Source organism: Tiliqua scincoides, chromosome 10 (genome assembly GCF_035046505.1).
Source record: "Tiliqua scincoides isolate rTilSci1 chromosome 10, rTilSci1.hap2, whole genome shotgun sequence".
Classification (NCBI taxonomy): Eukaryota; Metazoa; Chordata; class Lepidosauria; order Squamata; family Scincidae; genus Tiliqua; species Tiliqua scincoides.
In genome coordinates this window covers 23,861,856-23,882,958 of record NC_089830.1, presented here as the reverse complement: position 1 = coordinate 23,882,958, position 21,103 = coordinate 23,861,856, and the positions used below count along the sequence as shown (strand labels likewise).

General features: G+C 46.9%; 2 protein-coding genes across 2 annotated transcripts in view; one reads left to right on the top strand and one right to left on the bottom strand.

The window, feature by feature from the left end:
* Positions 1 to 4,480, bottom strand: part of LOC136661057 (very-long-chain 3-oxoacyl-CoA reductase-like) — a 39,136-nt gene extending 34,656 nt beyond the window's left edge. The window contains exon 1 of the mRNA XM_066638079.1: positions 4,409 to 4,480. Within this exon, the coding sequence (XP_066494176.1) occupies positions 4,409 to 4,480 (72 nt within the window). The remainder of the gene's footprint in view (positions 1 to 4,408) is intronic.
* A 6,758-nt stretch (positions 4,481 to 11,238) lies between these two features.
* Positions 11,239 to 20,784, top strand: LOC136661056 (very-long-chain 3-oxoacyl-CoA reductase-like). Its single transcript, XM_066638078.1, has 11 exons — positions 11,239 to 11,253; positions 12,102 to 12,173; positions 12,411 to 12,486; positions 13,221 to 13,331; positions 16,020 to 16,084; positions 17,139 to 17,183; positions 17,281 to 17,315; positions 17,863 to 17,944; positions 18,207 to 18,272; positions 19,468 to 19,614; positions 20,683 to 20,784. Exons 1-11 carry the CDS (start codon positions 11,239 to 11,241, stop codon positions 20,782 to 20,784), a joined length of 816 nt encoding a protein of 271 aa, XP_066494175.1.
* Positions 20,785 to 21,103: the final 319 nt, after the last annotated feature.

Genomic DNA, 21,103 nt, shown 5'->3' with positions numbered 1-21,103 from the left:
ATCCTGAAGTTCCAAAGGGTAGTGTACTAATTCCCCTAAACCAAAACAGCCCTTTCTGGTGACAGAGAGTAAAACATATTCATGAGTTTGGTGTCTCACTGTGCAGTGAGGTGGTGCAGTGAGGAGGACCACTCCATCTCCATCATTTTAGGATGGGTTCTGGAAAAAGGCATCCCTGCTGGCCTCAGAGGAGCCTGAGGAAAGACTTTCTGGAGAAAGAAGTTAGAATTGCAGCACAGGCTCTCATTCTGAGGCTTTAAGGCTCAATGGCTTAATAACCTTATCAAATATCCTGGAGAAAACTCCCTCTGGAAAGAGGTTTTTCCCATTGATGTGAGCTTCTGCACTTTCCATCCTCACCATTAGACCCCATGTGACCAGCCTTCTTTGGTCCTTTACTGAGGAATGGGCAACTCTGAATCTGAGGAGTCAGTGACCTAAACATTGTGAGAGAGAGCTGGAAGGGATGGGGTTCCTCCATACCTGAGGCTGCTTTCCCTTTTCCAGCCTTGGTCTTTCAGTTGTTTAGGGAGAGTGAGCAGACCCTGCGAGGCCAGGGTCTTTCTGGAGGAAAAATCCATTACGGGGTACAAGCCATGATGTGTATGCGCAACCTCCTGATTTTAGAAATGGGTTATGTCAGAATGCCAGATGCAAGGGAGGGCACCAGGATGAGGTCTCTTGTTATCTGGTGTGCTCCCTGGGGCATTTGGTGGGCCGCTGTGAGATACAGGAAGCTGGACTAGATGGGCCTATGGCCTGATCCAGTGGGGCTGTTCTTATGTTCTTATTGCTATCAGCCAAGCACTTGAGCCACTCACCAAGAACAGGAGGAACAGGGGTGACAGCAGCACCACTGCTTGACTCCTTAAGCTTATTAGCACCTCTAGGCTCCTTGGAGTGCTTGGTCTCGACAGGATTGACTCTGAGCTGGCCTCAGAAGACATGTTGGCCTTTTTTTTCTTTTTAACTATTTATTACCACATTGAACAGCTGAAGAATAACCATCTGTCTGTCCACTGGACCGTTTATGAGGGAAAAACAGAGGCTGGGCAAAAAGAGCGGGAACACAAACCCCTCACTGGGTTCCTCACTGCATGTGAGGAAAATGTTGCCCGCTGAGATACAAAATGGCACCTGCTGAGCTAAAAAACAGAGCTGATGTTTGTGAGCGTTGGGCAAGCCCCGGGCACGCTGATGGTGAGTCCTGCCCGACTGCCCCTGAAACTGCAATAGTGCCTTCACTGAGGGGTCTGCCTCTGTTCCTCAAACCTGCTGCCACCTCAGAGAGGCGCGGACCAGGCAACGTCAGCCCCAGCTGCTGAGGTAAAAAATGGTGCCCGCTGAGGTAAAAGCAGACCTGATGCTTGTGAGAGTCGGGCAGGCTCTGGGCACTCAGGGAGAGTCCTGCCCGACTGCCCCTGACACTGCAATAGTGCCTTCACTGAGAGGTCTGCCTCTGTTCCTCAAACCTGCCACCACCTCAGAGAGGCGCAGACCAGGCAGCGTCAGCCCCAGCTGCTGAGGTAAAAAATGGTGCCCACTGAGGTAAAAGCAGACCTGATGCTTGTGAGCGTTGTGCAGGCTCTGGGCGCTCATGGAGAGTCCTGCCCGACTGCCCCTGACACTGCAATAGTGCCTTCACTGAGGGGTCTGTTCCTCAAACCTGCCGCCACCTCAGAGAGGCGCGGACCAGGCAGCGTCAGCCCCAGCTGCTGAGGTAAAAAATGGCGCCCACTGAGGTAGTAGTAGTAGTAGTAAATCTTTATTATGGTCATAAGACCAGCCACATATAGAATGTCAAAATATATAAGCATATATATAAATATACAAAGATATGCAATATATAATGATTAGGTTTAAAACAATAAAACAATTTATCATTTATCATTTCAACTTTATCATTATGTTCAAAACGTAATGATAAAGTTTATCATTATGTTCAAAACATTTATCATTTATTTCAATTTACCATTTTAACTTTATCATTATGTTCAAAACAGTTCTAAAATACCCAGCAGCAACTTCCAGCCATCTCCCCAGAAACAATTCCATTCTATCTAGCAGACTATACTCTAACTACAGAGGTTCATCCATATTTAAAATCCATTTCCTAATACCCATTGCAGCAGTAAAAAAATTTAGCGACACTGTATGTAAACATCGGATTGGAATCAGATAATAATACATAGATATATTGTTGCTCTGTGCATCCGAAAAGTCGCCTAATCAAAGGGGAAATAAGTTCTTCACGTATCTTCTTGTAATAAACACACTGCAACAGAACATGTTCAGTTGTTTCTATCTGTTCCATTCCACATGGGCAAAGACGCTCTGCCCAGGGGATCCTTTTATACCTTCCCTCCTGCACAGCTGAGGGTAGTGCATTAAGCCGGGCCAAAGTAAACGCCCTTCTATGTCTAGGCTGTTCCAGCTGGACAAAATTAGGTGCTATTGCAACCTTATATAATCTATCTTCGCTAAGAAAAAATTCTGGGGCACTACTTAAGTCATATTGTCTCTCATTATCCTCAATGCGCTGCTTAATAATTTTCCTTGCCTGTTCCATTCCCATGATTAACAAAATCGATCTAGAGAGCCCCAACAAAGCAATTTTTTGCTCAGTTAACTGGGCCCATTTCAACATAAAAGTATCTTGCAAAATCAATGGTACAAGACCAGTGGGAAGATAAAGCATTCTTAGCCAGTACATGAGAGTTACAATCCATATCCTTGCCTCAATTTTAATTTGGCCGGTTTCTAATCTTAGTTTTACGTTGGCAACATCTCTGGGAACTCCCAATATTGCTCTCAGGAACTTTGATTGAACACGTTCTAGAGTTATAGTATTAGGAAAGGGGCCCAATTGAGAGCCATATGTTAATTGAGCTACTGCTTTAGCATGAAACAATTTTATGGCTGAAGGGATATAATGCCCCCCCCTTTGTTCTCATAAATTGTAATATTGCAGCAGAACGTCTCTGGGCATTTAAAGCAACATAATCACCATGCGTTTTCCTAGAGTCATTAGATTGAAAGACAACCCCTAAATATTTAAATTGATGGATCTGATCAATTCTATGCTGATTAATCAACCATGTTCGCATTATTGGCCTTTTAGCAAATGACATGATTTTGGTTTTTTGGAAATTGTCAGATCTTCTTGCTCACAGTATAGAAACAACCTTTGCAATGCTCTTCTAAGCCCAATTGGAGTCCTAGAGATGATCGCTGCGTCATCAGCATACAATAATGTTGTTATGTGTCTTCCTGCAATTTTTGGAGGATGAAAGTTAATATCTTTTAACTGGTCCACCATAGAGTTAATAAAAAAATTAAACAAAAGTGGAGCCAGAAGACAGCCTTGTTTGACTCCTTTATGAGTTGGGATGGCTTTCGTAAGATGGCCACGAACACTGCATCTTACCTTAAGTGAGATATTTCTATAGAGAGCCTGAATAAGATAAAGGAGCCGTCTATCAATACTAGAAGCCTCTAGTTTCCTCCATAATTTGACCCTTGATATTGAGTCAAAGGCTGATTTAAGATCTATAAAAGCTACATGTAGAGAAGTTGCTTTATCAGAGGCATATTTTTCAACAAGGAATTGTAATATTAGACAATGGTCAATGGTAGAACGTCCCTCTCTAAAGCCTGCCTGCTCTTCTGCAAGTATCTTATCCTCCTCCAGCCAATCTTTAAATTTCTCATACAAATGCCTGGTATATAGTTTAGAGATAATATTAAGTAAACTAATGGGCCGGTAGTTTGCAGGGTCATCTCTATTTCCCTTCTTAAATATGGGGACTATGATAGCAAATCCCCAGTTTTCTGGAATTCTACCGGTTGTATCAATATGCGTAAATAACGATGCTAAGACCGGAGCCCAGAATTCTAAATTATTTTTGACCGCCTCTGGCGGTATCAAGTCTTCTCCAGGAGCTTTTCCCGTCTTCATCTGGGCTATTAGACTATGAATTTCGGAAGTTGACACCGGTGGCCATGGTGGAACATCTTCAAGTGTGCTATTCCATCTCAACTGGGCCACATCTGCGTCTTTATATAAGTCTTGAAAATATTCCTCCCATATTCCTAGATGGATATAGCAATCTGGGAGTGTTGGCCCAGAAGTTGGAGAGATTTTTATCATTCGCCAGAAGAGTATCAAGTCTTTAGATTTTGCTGCTTGAATCAGTTTTCCCCAATTTTCTTTCTGGGCCTCCTTTTTCTTTTGCAGTAGTAACTTTTTATAGGTTTTTTTCTCTCTCAAAAGGGATTGAGCCACTGTCAAATCTGAAGTTAATTTATAGGCTTGGTAGATGCTCTGTAAGACTTTTTTTGCAAATACACATTCCTTGTCAAACCATGGCTTTGAATTGGGGTAGTGACATTGATGGGTCGCTTTTACCTTATCAGTAACAAACTGTTTCAGCTCACAAATCAGCTCCTCATAGATTTCCACCGGATTACTCGAATGCATTATAGACATCCTAATGCTTTGCATGATATCAGATGCAAGTAAAGTTTGTAAATTCGAATCCATCTTTGGAGTCCACTTGGCCCGACAGTATGTTCCTCCCTCAGGGAATATCATAAATGGATATTGGTTAACAGTTCTTAAATAAGGAAAAGGGGCTTTCATACTCAGTGAAACAGGAAGATGGTCGCTTTGAAATTTTGATGCTACTTCCAAGTTCTCCAATAATGGGATTAAATTTGGCGAGATGATTATATAATCTATTAGGCTCATTCTGGCTCCAGCCAAGTAAGTAAATTCAGCTGGGTAATCATTCCCATATGCACCATTTAAAATGTGCAGATTAAGCCTGGTGGTCATTTGATATAACAGGAACCCAGCATAGTTTGCTTTCTTATCTTTAGATTGCCGATTAAATGGGAGTCCGTTTGAACCTAATGTGGGACGGTATGCTTTATATTGAGAGTATAGGGCTTGATCGTTAGGGCCTATACGAGCGTTAAAATTCCCTCCCAAAATCGCATAAGTATTGGAGTAATTATGAAGTAACTGTGCTACATAGGCTTCAAACTCTGTCCATATTTCCAGAGTCAGTGATTTCTTCTTTTGTTGGGGTAAATACACATTTATTATCAACAAGTCCCAATGATCAGAATGGACAAGAGTGGCCATTGCATGTTGTTTAAAAGGTGGAAGCATCCTTGTGTTTGCACACAATGATGTGGCAATCAACATACCTAAGCCTCCCTTACATCTTCCGCGACCTGCCCCAGAAGTTGCACTTATAGAGTATGAATGAAAACCATTAATTGCCACCTTTTCCTGAATCCAAGTTTCTTGCATCAGTACAATATCCTTAGAAGAGAGATATTGTCTTGATTCAGGGTCCTGGAAGAGTCTGGTCCATCCATTTATATTCCCCAAAATGAGGGCAATTTTATTTGTGTGCTGGTCAGATACCCGTCATTGTGCCTCTGAGGAGACACTTATTATCTCCTGGGCATTCCCTTCATTTTCATCCTCCTTCCTGGTCAGATCTAAATTCAAACCATCCTGAAAAGCAGGGGGATCTGCTAGATATTTACTCTCTAGTGCATCCGCGTGGGGGGGGGGGGAATCATCACAGAGTTTAGATGGTATTCTGATGTCCTTACATCAGCTTGAGAGATTGAGGAATTTAGATGTACTAGTAGTGACCCATCTTCATGATCTGGAGTAGCCTGTATTCTTGTTGAGTTATGTAATCCTTCATTTAATCCCTCAATAAAAGTCTGTGAGCCCTGGAACTCCTTCAGCCCCCACTGCAGCTCTATAAGGGAAATTTCTCTCATCTCAGTGAGATTATCAGGCTGTTCCAGAGCAGAGAGTAACCTAATTGGAGTTAACGTCTTTAGTTCTGCTTGTGGATCTAAAGTTAATTCCAAATCGAAACAAGAATTCGTTTTTGCTATCAGCTTTTCCTTAGGCAATGAGCAACTCAAAAGGGTTGAGCCTTCTTGGACAGAGAAATCAAGATCTAAAATCCTCTTATCTTGGAAGGGAACCAGGATTTCCTCATGCACTCTTTTCCTTTTCGGCATTAATAGATGATTCAATTTGTCTCTGAGTTTGGAGAGGTCTGAAAATTCATCCTGTTTCTCAGGAAGAATTCTATCTAATTTACAAGGGCTGTTCACTCGCCATTTATCTTCCTTATCAGGACCAAACTCCCTCGCAGCTGTGCCTGCGGTTGATGTTGGAATGTAGGCATATTTTACTTTTTTAGTTCTGGCAAGGACTTTAACCCCATGCTCTTTGAATACTCTTTGTGGAAATATACCATATCTTATGTTGGGATAAATGCAAAGGAATATCTGCTGATCTAAAATCTAAAAGCAGTCTTTTATGATAATTTTGCGAGGGCAAAAAATAAAAATGGATTAACTCTGCTGGAGCAATATCTCTATTCATTAGTTCTATCAGGGAGGAAAGAATTCTTTTCTTGGTTGTTCAAAGCTGGATGTCTTTTTTGGGAAAACAAATTAAAACTTGCTTTGTTTGCAGTACTCTTTGGACTCTTTCTTGATTACAAGCTGGAGGATGTAGGGCAATGGCGTCCTCTCCTCTCCTCTTCGATAAACACGTTTGGCTTAAGGCTTCTAATTGCCTTTCCATTTTACTAATTTTCCCCAATAACACTAACAGAGTCTCTGCAGATAAGAAACACATTTCGCTCAAACATACTATGGAGCAATTTAGATGTGGGGGAGGAGCATTTATTGCCTTTCGGCTATTTGCGTCCCATCCTGGAGATTTATTCTTTCTACCATTCTCTGCTTTCAAAATGCTTGCTGATTTGAGATAAGTTGATTTATTTATGTTAGCATTTAGCAGACAGGACTCAGCTTCTTGACACGTAGAGCTGTTGTTAGATACTACTATCGGAGTACTCACAGTGTTAGTAACCCTCTTGGAAGGAAAAAAACTTTCAATTCTGAGCTGCTTCTTTTTTCTCTCCTTTTCATCCTCCTCCTCACCGGGACTGATATTGTTTCGTCTTTTCTTCAAGCTCTTCCACCCAATAGTGCGTATGGAGTCATTTTTTATCTTGTTTATGGCTTCATTTATCTTAACAGAAGCAGGAGCTAAATCTAAACACTGTTGCTCCTCGGCCATCTTGCCTCCCTTTCTTCTACCCGCTGAGGTAAAAGCAGACCTGATGCTTGTGAGCATTGGGCAGGCTCTGGGCGCTCATGGAGAGTCCTGCCCGACTGCCCCTGACACTGCAATGGTGCCTTCACTGAGGGGTCTGCCTCTGTTCCTCAAACCTGCCGCCACCTCAGAGAGGCAGGCACCAGGCACCGTCAGCCCCAACTGCTGAGGTAAAAAATGGCACCCGCTGAGGTAAAAGCAGACCTGATGCTTGTGAGCGTTGGGCAGGCTCTGGGCGCTTAGGGAGAGTCCTGCCTGATCGTCCCCGAACATAGTGCCGAGTCGATCTAGGGGTCTGCCGCTGCTGTGTGCAGTGGAACTGAGGCCTATAAAAGGGGAAAGAGCTGGAGGACCACCAGGGAAGCTTGGGAGAGAAGGAGCTGCAAGGAGCAAGCTGGGAGACCAAGCTAGAGAAGGAGCTGCAAGGAGCGAGCTGGGAGAGACCAAGCCAGAGAACGAGCTGAGGAGAGAGCTGCAGGGAAGGAGCCCCTGGGGGAGCCTTAGAGAACCAGGGAACAAATATCCAGCCTTTACCTCAAGTCCTGCTGCCTCCTTCCTGCCTAGTGCCTGCCTCAGGTCCTCACTCATTTGGGGAATTTGGGAATTTGGGTAGTTTTTATTTGGTTCAGGTTCCATTCCTCATAATAAAAGCCTTAAAATTACGTTGGTTTCAGTGGTCTCTTTCAATCCTGCATAACAATCATCAACATCAACATCATCATTCTTTATTTACGGTCACAGACCCAACGTGCCTTACTTACCTGTGGTGCAAGTAGTAGCAACTCTTTCAAACTCTAGCCATTGTTGGCTGTGTTACCTCCAGTTTTACCCAATCACCTTAGGCTTAGATGTGATTGCCCAACATATACGAATTGGTGCAAGCTATTTTCCCAACCATGTGGACTATCTCCAACCAAGCTGCATCGGTGAAAAGGAATCCTATTGTAAGAAGGGTTGGTTGGCAGAGATTGCAGCCTTAAATATGCAGGTCACTTCATTCCAGACTTTTGGTGGGTAACAGTCATTTAAAATAAATGCATAAACAAGGGAAAGTGGGATAAATAATATCCAAATAAATATAATATATATGGCCCAGAGGTGTGGTCCAGTGGTCGTGCTATCATACTGCCCAAAGAGCCAAGAGGAGCAACTCAGATCATGCCCTTGGAAAGGAGACGCAAAGCCAGAGTGCCGTAATCTGTTGTGAGAGGATGGAGTCGCTGACCGAGTCTCAACCTGAGTTGACACAGAGGGGGAGTGAGGAGAGGTCAGTTGGCAAGAATGGTCAGGACCCTGAGAACCTACCTGGGCTTGATTTAGGGTTGCCTGCAGAAGGTTGATGGCACACAGCCAGAAGAGAAAAGCACACCATACACCTGGTGACTTCTGGTGACAATATTGGAAAAACCCCACTGAAAGATTCAGCTGCCTATGCAATCCACCTTAAATGCTATGGAAAAATAGAGAAAGGCAGTATATAAAATTTAAATAAATATTACATGGAAAATTGTTGTTGGCAACCTTCAGTCTTGGAAGACTCTGGTATCGTGCTCTGAATGGTGGTTCTGGAAAAGCTTCTAGTGTGACTGAAAAGGCTGATTCGGCAGTGACAATTCCTTCCACACTGGGAGCAAGTGGGGTCTGTCCCTGGTCTGTCCCCCTGGCTATGGTCTTCCTTCTTTGCCTCTTTGCCTCAGTTTGTTGGCCAAGTGTCTCTTCAAACTGGGAGAGGCCATGCTGCACAGTCCAAGCGGAACGCTCAGAGGCCAAGGTTGAGGTCCAATCCTAAGGCCTGCAGTTCCCTCTTGCAGATATCCTTGTATCGCAGCATGTGGTACATTGAAAATACATATGGAACATATGTATACATAGTGGGAATAAAAAGACTTTCAGCAAGTGTGGCTTATTCTGTCACATGTACAGTATGCCCCCGCCCCCCCCCCCCCTGTCCAATGCACACTTACCCAGGAGGAAAGTTGGGTCACAAATCCTGACCTCTCTAGCAAGTCTTTGCAAGTGATGTTACATTGGAAATTCCTGCAGCCCCTGTTGAAATCTCCAGCATGGTTTTCAAAAGTCACCTAGGGATTGTTGCAGATTCCTGGCAACTCCAGCACCTTCCTAGAGGTTTAGCAACTCTGCAGGCACCTCCCTGAGATGGGCATGCAATGGCCACTGCAGCTGCAACCCATACACACAGGCCCCAGGAATGCATCCTTGGCCCTCCTTAACACACTGTCAAATCTGGGAAGGAACAGGTCTGCCGCTGTAGCTCTCTGGCTTGTGGATCCCATAACCATGAAGGAGTGTATAGGAGCTCAGAGGCCCAGCTGTGGGGCTACAGCTGCTGCAGGAGTTCATGTTGGTGCACAAAGCATGCTGTCCATTCTAGTGTGAACCCAAATATGAAGATGCAAATTTTCTGCACTGGCTTTTCTATATTTCAAAGATTTTAAAGAGACTTGGGAGTGCGTTTGGTTTTCCGTATTACTTTATCTAACTGCTGGTGCAGCATGGTCAGGTAGACCTGGGCTCTGCATCATGAAGCCTGGTAGACCTGGGCTCCAAAGACTATCCTGGCTGTCAGCACCCTCACCCTAAACCAGGGGTGTCCAAAGTTTTTGGCAGGAGGGCCACATCGTCGATCTGACACTATGTCGGGGGCCGGGGGAAATAAGAATTAATTTACATTTAAAATTTGAATAAATTTACATAAGTTTACATAAATGAATATATTGCTGTGTAAAAACAGAGAAAGGCAGTATATAAAATCTAAATATCCATCACCGATTAACTTGGGCGGCCCATAGGAAGTCAGCTATCGCCACCTCACACCATCATTTTAAGGCGATTGCTCGGTTCCATTATGGTATCGGTAACCAGTTTGTGCCTGCTGCTCTTCAGATCTTTAGAGCTAAGATCGTGACTCAATTGTTATATGGCGTCCCCATATGGGTTGCGGAAGCCAATAGCACTCTGGACCAAGTTGCGGCCGTATTTTTTAGGAGGATTCTCGGAGTCCCAAATTCCATCTGCTTAGCAACGCTGGCTCTCAAGCTGGGAGTTCATCTCCCTTCAACTATAGCTTGGGCTTTAACATTTAAATTTTGGCTCCGTTTCCATCTGTCTCTTCCATCCCATTCCCTTCTTCATGACCTGATAAGAGACCCCTTTTTATCTAGCTGGTTTTATAAAATTGATTCCAAATTGAACTCCTTAGATCTTTCCTTGGAATATTTAGTGGACCTGGTTCTGGAAAACTTCTAGTGTGACTGAAAAGGCTGATTTGGCAGTGACAATTCCTTCCACACTGGGAGCAAGTGTGGTCTGTCCCTGGTCTGTCCCCCTGGCTATGGGCCTTCCTTCTTTGCCTCTTTGCCTCAGTTTGTTGGCCAAGTGTCTCTTCAAACTGGGAAAGGCCATGCTGCACAGTCCAAGCGGGACGCTCAGAGGCCAAGGTTGAGGTCCAGTCCTAAGGCCTGCAGATCCCTCTTGCAGATATCCTTGTATCGCAGCATGTGGTACATTGAAAATACATATGGAACATATGTATACATAGTGGGAATAAAAAGACTTTCAGCAAGTGTGGCATATTCTGCCCCCCGCCCCCCCCCCGGTCCAATGCACACTTACCCAGGAGGAAAGTTGGGTAACAAATCCTGGCCTCTCTAGCAAGTCTTTGCAAGTGATGTTACATTGGAAATTCCTGCAGCCCCTGTTGAAATCTCCAGCATGGTTTTCAAAAGTCACCTAGGGATTGTTGCAGATTCCTGGCAACTCCAGCACCTTCCTAGAGGTTTAGCAACTCTGCAGGCACCTCCCTGAGATAGAAGAATAAAAGAGCCTGCTTGTGCTCCATCTCTCGTGAAGCTGTCTGATCAGGGACAGTGTATGCTGCTGAAAAAGAGAAGCAATGACTTCCAACAGCACGTTCTATCTCAACCTGGCACTGTCTATCCTCGGAATTATAACTGTTCTCCGTCTCCTTTGGCAAGCTGCTTGTGGCGTGGGACATCGGTTGAGGATTTATGTGCTGTCAAAAGAGTGGAAAGGGGTAGACCTGGCCAGCTATGGACCTTGGGCAGGTGAGTGCCTCTTTTGTGCCATCATCTCATGGGGAATGGAACTGAGGCTGAATCCTGTGCAGGTTCCCCGCAGCTCATTGATTAATAAGTTAGATTCATCTCTGAAGACCTTTAGATTGACTTAAAAAATGCATTCATTCAGTCATTTCTGCCCAATGTTGCATGTATGCAAGTGATCAAATGTGCATACCTGTGAGCTGGGCAGAAATGGGTTAATTGAGCAAGACATTTAAAAGAAATGACTTCTTATGAATACATGTTGCTATAAACCATGGCAGAGGGGAAGCCAAAAGCAGATCACCACTCTTGAGATGATGCCTGCTGAGACTCAGGAATGCATCCTCTCAAAACAAGGAGAGCCTGCCTTTTATCTTCCAAATGATGGTCTTGTTTGGATGGATATTGGTGCAGATTTAATTAATGGACTAAAAACTCTGACCCTCAATTGGCTCAGGAAATTGGATCCTGCACTTATTGGCACACGGTCTGGGTTTGCCTTGTTATCAAGTCTCTATTCTTGTTCTCACCCATTCTTCCGTCTCCTCTGTCTGCGCATTCATCATGTTGTCTCAGCACTTATTCACTCAAACCCAACACTACTCCAACCCGATCCTGCAGCCTGGCTCCTTCACCAAATCTGTCTCCTGGGGTTAGTGTCCAAATCTGTCTCCTGGGGTTTGTTTATGTAATGCAGTTGGCACCTCTTCCTGCACTGAAATGACCTTCATGCAGAAGCCATTGTCACAAAGGGGTCCTCAGATGATGAACTTAGGAAGTTCTTTGGATTTCTGACAAGGATTGAACTTCTTGAGTGAAACTCTTCCGGGTGACATTCCTCTTGTTCATAGCTTGTCCTTTCTGCCTCCTTTGTAGTGGTAACCGGAGCCACGGCGGGGATTGGAAAAGCCTACGCGCATGAGGTGAGTGGACTATGATGTTTGAAAGGATCTTAGAAGGGTCCTCTTGGGCATGCTTAGGTTCATGTACGTTCAAGGTGTAAGCAAAGAGAAAGACACAAGTGATCCAGGAACCTTCCGACAGGAAAAGGAGCACAGCAGGCACTTTTCACACTTGGTGATTGGCCTTTCCTAGCCCTTTGCAGCTAGTCCTTTGCAACTAACCCTTTGATCTCCTGACTTTCCTTCTTGGGCTTCCAGCTTGCCAAGAGGGGCCTCAACGTGGTTCTCATCAGCCGCTCCCTGGAAAAGCTGAAGCAGGTGGCTGCTGAAATTGGTAAGTGAGAAGCTGCACCTGGGAGGCGGAGGTGACTGGGCAAGCCGCTGGGTCCAGCTCTCAGAAATGGGACTCTTTCCAGAGCTCTGGGATCCTGAAAGAAAAGAATTAATTAAAGTAATTGAAGTAATTACTGACACAGCAAGTTGGAGCCATGTTGAAGGTTGCTTGTTTTATGATGACAGATTGATAAGTATGCTGTTCTTTTGCTATCTCTTTGTTTTTTGTTATAGGAAGAGTGTGCATTATAAGGGGGGAGGGCGATAGTGGGGGATGGGGAGGGCAGACCAGCACTGGGAGGGGGCATAGACAGCGGCATAGGCTCCTGTTTGATCTTATCCCCCTTCCCAGGCCTGAAACACCGACATATGGCTCTTTGGATTTGAGCTAAAGATTTTGCTGGTGCAGATCCAAGAACTCCCATCGCGGCAGTGGCTGCTTACTTCAGGGCAAGGGAACAGGTGTCTCCTAACATCAGGGAGACCTCCAGCTGCCTCTCTTTCCATGCTGGATACAGTGGAGGCCGTACTGGTGCCGCTGCATTTCGGCACAGAAAGTTAGTTAGGATTTGGCTGTTCTGCTTCAGAGACATAACCGGACAGGCTGTTTGGACCCCTGCAAGACTGGACACCTGCATGTGTCAGACAACTGCTCAGTGTTCCTAAGTCTGCCTGTTGGTCTAGTGACCTGTTCTGGCAAGGCAGTTCCAGCATCTCTTTGCCTTCACTTCCCAGAGGAACAGCACAGCCGAAGCACCAGAGTCATCCAGATGGATTTCGCCGAGGGATCGGAAAGCTATGAGCCGATTCGAGATGCTCTGCAGGGCCTGGAGATTGGCATTCTGGGTATATGCACCTTTTCCTATTTATACTTTTTATTAAGCTTTTTAATCTTGTGTCATGTACACTGTGGGAGCAATCCTAACAGCACAATAGGCCAGCACCAGTCCCAGCCCAGGAGGGTAGCACACGTTAGCGCCTTCTCGGGAGTCGGCTGGGCCGGCGCTGGGTTGCGTGCCAGCCCACGGAGGCTGCATCCTGCCTCCTCACCAACATGGGAAGGGAGGGTTGCATCAGCCAAGCTTGGCCAATGCCCAGGCCTGGGGAGGGCAGGAGGAGGCAGGAGGGAGGGGTTCTGAGGTGGTGGGAGGGCGGGTGGAGGGTGGGCGGGGAGCAGGAGGCAGGGCTGGGACCCAGCTGTTATGATGGATAACAACCCCGTTCCCTGGGCAGTGTGGAAGAGCTTGAAGCTGCTCCGTTCTCCTCAGACTTGTGCCACCTCCTGAGGTGGCATTCTCGGTATATGCACCTTTTCCTATTTATACTTTTTATTAAGCTTTTTAGTAAAGCAACATGCACACTATGCGCACAATCCTAACAGCACAATAGGTGCTGAGGTGACACAAGTCACTGGGGCCTCACTGGGGCCGTGGTGGCTTACCTGGGAGTAAGGGGAAGAGTTTCCTCTTGCCTCCTGCTGAGCCACTTCTGACCCCAATCTTGTGCTGAACTTGCCTGTTCCAATGCAAGATAGGAGTGAGCTGTATGTCCAGCAAGCAGTGGAGAAATCACTGGAAGTCCCTCCCACAGAGAGTCAGAGAATATCAAAATGGGGAGAGGGTGTCAGGCCTTTGGCATCCCAAGCCCTGAATTGTTGTGAGCCAGGATGTGGCAGGAGGGGCCTTGATGTCCAGGCCTCATATGAAATGTAAATTAAAGGAACAGCACCACTGTATGTGATTGGTAATCAGCTGCACCTGTTGCAGGTGTGAGCCATGTGACCTGGGAGAAATGTGTGCTGAGTCACATAGGCTATGGAGGAATGGTGCAATGCACCACTGGACAGCCAATCAGAGTGGGTCACAAGACTGTCTTGTGACTATGAGGTCGCCCTACTCTGATTGGCTGGCCCCGGTATATATGGGGGCAAGAGCAGACTTCAGGTGTGGGTTGCTGTGGTGGAGTTTCTGTGCGTCCTGTTGCTGGTTTGTTCTGTGGCTGGGACTGTGCATTATCTTGACTGTGCCTCTCTGTATCCCTGACTTCTGGACCGTTTGACTGACTACTCTTCTGCCTGCTCCTTCACCAATACATGCTTCTGCAACAAACAAGCCTGTGGCTGCTTCTTTGGCTCTGTTTGGGATCGCCTGCTTCTTGTGCTCTTTCCCTATGCTCCCATGCCACTCTGCTATCAGGAAAGTAAGGGCTATCCTCCCCTGGTGACCTGACAGAGGGTCCATTTTCTAAAGATGGCTCTAGTTTTTTCATTTGAACATGTTGTGGTTGCATCAGTCTGGTGGTGTTCTGCCAGATTCCCAGTCCAAGCTCTGCCTGGAGAACTATGCCCACTTTTAGCTAATTAGCTCCCCTTCTTTCCTCAAAAGTGACCCTGGTTCTGCCCTGCAGTACTGCTGGACCTTACCACCAGGGTAGCTTGCCTGTTTAACCTATAGAGGTCCTCCTTCCTGCCAGCAGCCTCCTGCCACTACAGCAGCCCCTTGGTCCTCAGCAGATCTTGGGCACAGCAGCCAAATACCAGTCTTAGTGTCTCCAGTATTTCTGCTCCAGCAGCTTCCAAAGTCCATTCACACATCAGTCCATCAGCAGTTCCAGCAGTCTATTAGCCATCAATTCCTCAGTCCATTTCTCCAGTCTGTCCTTCCTCAAGCTTCCCACCTTCTGCTACCCACACCAAACTCTCCCTTCATCAGGTGCTTTTATGCCTGAGGGCTCTATTCCCTTCAAGTGGCTGCAGCTGTGCAGCACACTCTGCTGGGTGCCCAGGCCTTACCCTTAAAGGGGCCACTGCTGATACCACATCTACCTCCTGGCCAGATCTTCTGCGATTCCAATACAGGTGGCTGTCACAAACATCACCCTTGGGGTAGGGAAGGACCAGGGGAGATTCCCAAGTCAACCAGGATTTAACCCTCCTCCACCTACACCATCCTCCACAAACCCCCAAGAGCAATGTTTATTTATTTAGCTTACTCCAAGCCCCAGGTCCTATTAACATACATGTCCTTGGTTAATTACTGCACTCAATTTTCATGTAAAAGATTTTTATTATAGCTTTAAGGGAGCTTCAATTGCTCCAATAACATACTGACATGATTTACAGTAGCTTAAAAACAAGAAAAGATCATATCTAAAAAGAGGCTAAAAATTACCTACCTTTCAGGTCTCTCAGCATTTCTTCCAGTATAAAAGCTGTTAACCCCCAGCTCCCTTCCTCCTGCTGTGTGTGTTTTCATGCACCCATGCCCAGGTTTTATTCTTTAAATTACTAATGCACTACACCTGGGTAACAAACACCCGACTTAATCCATCTTAAAGGGAAAGGGACTTGCCCCACCCCGTGACAGTGGCCTCTAATTTCAACCCACATTCCAGCCTGTTGTCTTGAAGTATGTGCCTGAGGTCTCTTTGTGCTCCTCTGCTTTGTTGCTGAGCGAAGGCGGAAGGGTGGTGGCTCTGACCCACTGGCCTTCTGTGTCTGTGTGACAACTCACCCTCTGCTCACTCTTTTTACAGTGAACAATGTTGGCATGAACGTTCCTCTGCCACTGCGTTTTCTAGACCTCCCTGACATTGACAAGGTGAGTTTGGTCTCAGCCAAAGACCGCCTGGCACCTCCCTGCCTGTCATCAGGTACCGCCATTTCTGCAATCTCCCCTGCACACAGTTGGTGGCTCAGTGCATTGTGACATGTCGGCTGCCATCCCTGGGTTGCAATCAGCTGAGCACGTGAAGTGGAAAGTACAACGCTCGTTTGTGGCTCCCCTGTCCCCCACCCCATATTTCACAGGTCTCAAGCAGGCATGTAATGGGGCTCTTCTCAGGTTGAGTTGGAAAGTGCCCTTACATGCCCCCCCCCAACACTGGGCCTTTTTAATCACTGACCCTGAGCTGCTGGGCTCCCTTTCCTAGAGCAAATATGGTGTGGTATTCTAACCTTCTTGGAAACAATTTTCAGAGAGGTTGCCATTCTGTTGCTGCAAATAGGACCACACATTAAGGGCGCAATCCTAACCGGCACTCATACCGGCATAGGGGGCCCTGGAGGGCACAAACGTGCCGTAAAGCACATTTGTGCCTCCATGAGTGGGAGCTAGGTCAGCGCATCCAGATGTGCCAATGCGTGGAGGGAGAAACCTGACATAAGCGAGCACACTGACAAACGTAGGCATGGGGGTGTGAGGAGGGGGCGGGAGGGGCATTATTGGGAGGGGGAGGGCGGGCCCGGGGGCGGGCACACGGGGTGCCAGGGGTGGGGCCTTCTTGTGCCTTTGTCTTGTTTTTGAAACTTCCCTCTCTTGCATGGAGGAGCCAGTAAACACCGTGACCAAGGAAGTAGGTCTTTTTTAGGACACTATTTTGATTGAAAAGTAGAGCTTAACTAAAATCAATACATTTTAAAACAAACCTTGAATTCAAGTCTTCAAGACTCAGGCTCTACTGTCAAATTCAGACTGTGGCCGCCCTTTCTCTCCACCTTTTACTAGCTGAAGTGTCTTGTGACACTCCAAAGGCTGTGGAGAGATGCCAAGGTGGTCTGGAAAGTCAAGGCCCCCTTGGTCTCTCATCAGCTGCCAGAAGCTTTGTGACAAGACAATAACCAAGACAGTCACACTTCTTTTCCGTCTCTTACAGTATATACCTGACTTGGTGAACTGCAATATACTTTCGACATTGAAGGTGGGTGATGTATGGATGGATATGGGACATGGAAGGGGAAGGTGCTTGGGCCCCGTTTCCCATCACTGACTGTGTGTCACTGCTCTTGTTCTCCTAGATGACACAGATCATCCTTCCTCAGATGGTTGCCAGGTAGGCGAGGAGGGAAACTGCACCCCTCAGAACCTGCCTGTACAGTATTCCAGAATGACACCTGTGAGGGCTTCTGCTTCCACCAAGGAAAGGATTTTGATTGGGGTTGTCAACAATATAGGAAAAAAGTATCATGAGCAGATGTGTGGACAGAACCCTCTGCTCCAAAAAAGAGGGACAAAGCTCATCTGTGGCAATTTGAGGCAAATTTGCAGGAAAGAAAGGAACAGTAGTAATAATGTAGCACAGAGATGATTCTGGTCCATGGCACATTGAACCTAAAATGGTTGGTTGGCCACATCGCATAGTTTAGAAGCACTGATGTAGCATACTTAGCTAGAAAGAGATATTTGCTTGTCTCCATTTGCTCTTTTCCAGTCCTTGGGGTCACAGTCTTTCTGGTGCCACAAGGGCTCTTTGATTGCTGTAAAGGCAATCCTTTACACTCTGGAACACTCTGGAATATTTTGGAGAATCCTGGTTTGCATTGGATTCCTTACAGAAGGGCAGGTGTTCCGCTAACTCACCAGAATGACTCTCTCTGTAGGAAGAAGGGGATTATCATAAACATGTCTTCGATAGTTGCCCGTCGTCCTATGCCCCTGCAACAGATATATGCTGCATCCAAGGTGAGGAGCATGTACACCTCTGTAACCCTATACCTGAAGGTCCAGGCTTTCTTACTTCCATTGTCTCCCTCTACTTCATGACCTCCAAATAAACTGCTTTTCATATAATAAGTGGAACATGCAGCTTGATCGTGCCCTTGTCAGTTGAGGTCTAACCATCTTTTGCAAATGTGGCTATGTGAATGGGAGCCAATGTCCTCACCCTAAGTGCCCGTGGAGTTATTTCCACCCTCAGACCTTGATTTTTCTGCTTCTGTTTCAGACATTTCTGGATCTTTTCGCGCAAGGGTTGGACCGAGAATACTGCTCCAAAGGCATCATTGTGCAGGTATTGTTGATTGAGCCTCTTGTTCTTATCCCAAGGAATCAAAGGACAGTCGGACTTGTGGCAATCAGTCAACAGGGCTTGGCAAAATTCTCCCAGTTAAAAAATTACTTATTTTTTACTCCTTATTTCACTTTGTATATAGTGTGGTCAGGGGCTCAGTGATGACCTATCTCCTGCAGCGCAATCCTATCTTGTGCTGCAACAGGCAGACCAGGAGGCCTGCGCTGTATCCGGCATAAATTAGGGGCTCAAAGTGGCTCAGCCAGAGGCAAGGGGAAACTCTTCCCCTTACCCCCAGGTAAGCCACTGCAGCCCCTATGGGTCTCCTCAGTGGCATGTTCGAGGAGAGCGCTATGCTGCTCGGGAACGGGGTTTGGGATCCAGCATAACTGCCCAGTCCCAGCCCCAACTCCTGCTCCCCGCCCACCCGCCCCCAGGACCGCCCTCCCCCTGCCCTCCCCCTGCCACAGAACACCTCCCTCCTGCCTCCTTCCCACACACCCCAGAGCCATGCGTCAGCCAAGCTTGGCTGATGCGAGGCCCCTCCCCAAGTCGGCGCGGAGGTTGGCCAGTATGTGTCCGTGCGCCAGCCAATGCACGAGGAGGTGCAAACATGCTTTACGGCACATTTGCGCCGGCCCAACCCCAGGACAGGCTTGCGCCCTTAGTTAAGCAACTTTAGTATCTGGAGGCAGGGCAGAGGAGAGGAGGAAGCAAGTTTGCTTTAATTACTAGTTCCCCTTTATCTTGTGCTAGTGTTATTTTACCGTAAACAGAAGAGATGAAAATGATGAAGGGAAGGCGACAATTAATCCCCCCCCCCCCCGCTATCTTTGCAATTATCAGAAGCTGCCTAACTAAGAGGCAGCCCATCACTAATTCCCCAGTGAATCGGAACTGGAAGCAACAAATGGGACAGTGTCTGCAAAGATGCACCATTCAACCAATGGTACAGTAACTTCTGAAAGCCTGGATTGGCATTTTGCCAGGACATATCCATTGATTGGCAGTCAGAATATGAAGCCTCCAGATTGTCAAGGCCTGGGAAAAAAAGTACTTGGAGCCTAGATCTCCTGCCCAGAACCTTCTGCAGCTTGAACCTCAGGCTGCAGTTCCCAGCTCCTGTCCTGAGGAATCCTCAGCTGGAGAAGACAAGCCTGGTGGTCTCCCGCTGTAATGCTCCTTTCTTCCGCAGAGTGTGCTGCCCTCTGTTGTTGACAGCAATATAACTGCCAAGTATGCAAAATGTGGGAAGATACCGGCAGATGTGTTTGCGCACAAGGCCTTGAATACTGTGGGGCTCACCAAAAGGACCTCGGGCACACTTAAGCACAGCATTCAGGTATGTTCAGTGTGGGTTGCAAGGTAGATTAATGGACAGCAGCAAACCCTTGTTTGTTTTTTATCCTCTATGCCAGCAGTTTTCAAACTCTCTAGGGGAGTATGAACTGCTCTAAGTCTTGTGGGGGGTGGGGGGGAGGCAGTGATGTAATCCCCAGGATTGCGCCACTCAGGGGGGCTGCAGGGGCTTGGCTGTACATACTGAAGCCTCCTGCCAGCTCCCGAGGGTGCGGGGAGCCCTGCGCGACCATCTGCAGGTTCCCCACATCTTTGAAAGTGCAAGTGGAACGATTGCGCCCCACCTCCGCAAAACCAGAAGTGGTATGTCCCCTGAGCAACACGATCCTTAAGGGGCAGGGCCTTTGGACGACGCCCCAGTTTGTAAATCCCTGCTCTATGCAAAAAATGTGAACACCAACATATTCTTGGTCTGCCTCTGGGGCAAAGTCCAAATGTTATTTAGTTGTGGGTAGTTTATTTCCCACCTCCACTTGTTTTTCATGTTACAAAATGCAATCGGAGAGTCTGCAGTTCGCCTCCATAGGTGAGATGTGGAGTTTGCAGAACTATTACCAGTCTGCGTGCCATTAATGCAGTAGTAGCTCTGCTGATTCTCAGGCATACATTAGAGGGGAGCAGAAGCCAGTGAGCACATGAAGGCGAGTTCCTCCTATCAGTCTACCCAAGGCGGCTATCTCAGTTGGCCTCATGGATGGGCCGGCCCAGCTGATATTAGTTGGATTCCTCTCCGAGGGCCTTGGGAACTGCAGCTTGTGAGGATGCTGAGAATTCTGTAACAGAGAATTTGGCGCATCTGTGCCTCTGGCCTCCTCCCAGAACCAAGCGTTTCCTGGGGGGGGAGGGAATAAATTTGAAGCCAGTTCTGGCTAATAAGGCTGCGGCCTCATTACATCCCCCAAACTCTACTCCTTAGTCGCCTTGGGTGCCCCCCAGGGAGAAAGGCAGATCGCAACTCCAATAAATAAATAATAATAAATACTCCTCTTGCTCAGAGAAAAGCCTCACTCAGCCTTGCTCAGCATTTTCCTTCTTTTCGTTTGCCTTTCAGTGGCTCCTGGTACGGACATTACTTCCCCAGTGGTTGCAGTTTTCATCCGTCGGGATTACTCTTGCCTTCTTCTTCCACAAGTTTATGATTAGGCAGGACTAGCCTTCCTTGCTGAAGATCCGCGAGGGGATGGGGCATGGCCCAATGCCCTGGCCCTAAAGCTTTGTTTGGGTCTTGTTGTCCTGCACACAGATGTTGATGAGATGTTTCCCACTAAGTTTCCACTGCAAATTTGGGAAGCTGCTTTTCCCCCCACATGACCAATTCATTTCAGTCGAGAAAAGAAAGGGCCTTGATAGCTTTAACAGCCAGGGAACAGCCGCCCTAGTGGCCCCTGTGAACGTCATGTAGAAGGCGAGGAAAAGTCCTAAGCAGAACCGGGCTTACTGGTTAACACGGAGCTATTTCTTTTCTTATTGCT

Excerpts from the sequence above, each read along its gene's own strand:
- LOC136661056 (XM_066638078.1), top strand. Across the intron at positions 12,174-12,410 it reads GAAAAGCCTACGCGCATGAG|CTTGCCAAGAGGGGCCTCAA; the intron begins GTGAGTGGACTA and ends TTGGGCTTCCAG. Across the intron at positions 19,615-20,682 it reads CACTTAAGCACAGCATTCAG|TGGCTCCTGGTACGGACATT; the intron begins GTATGTTCAGTG and ends TTTGCCTTTCAG.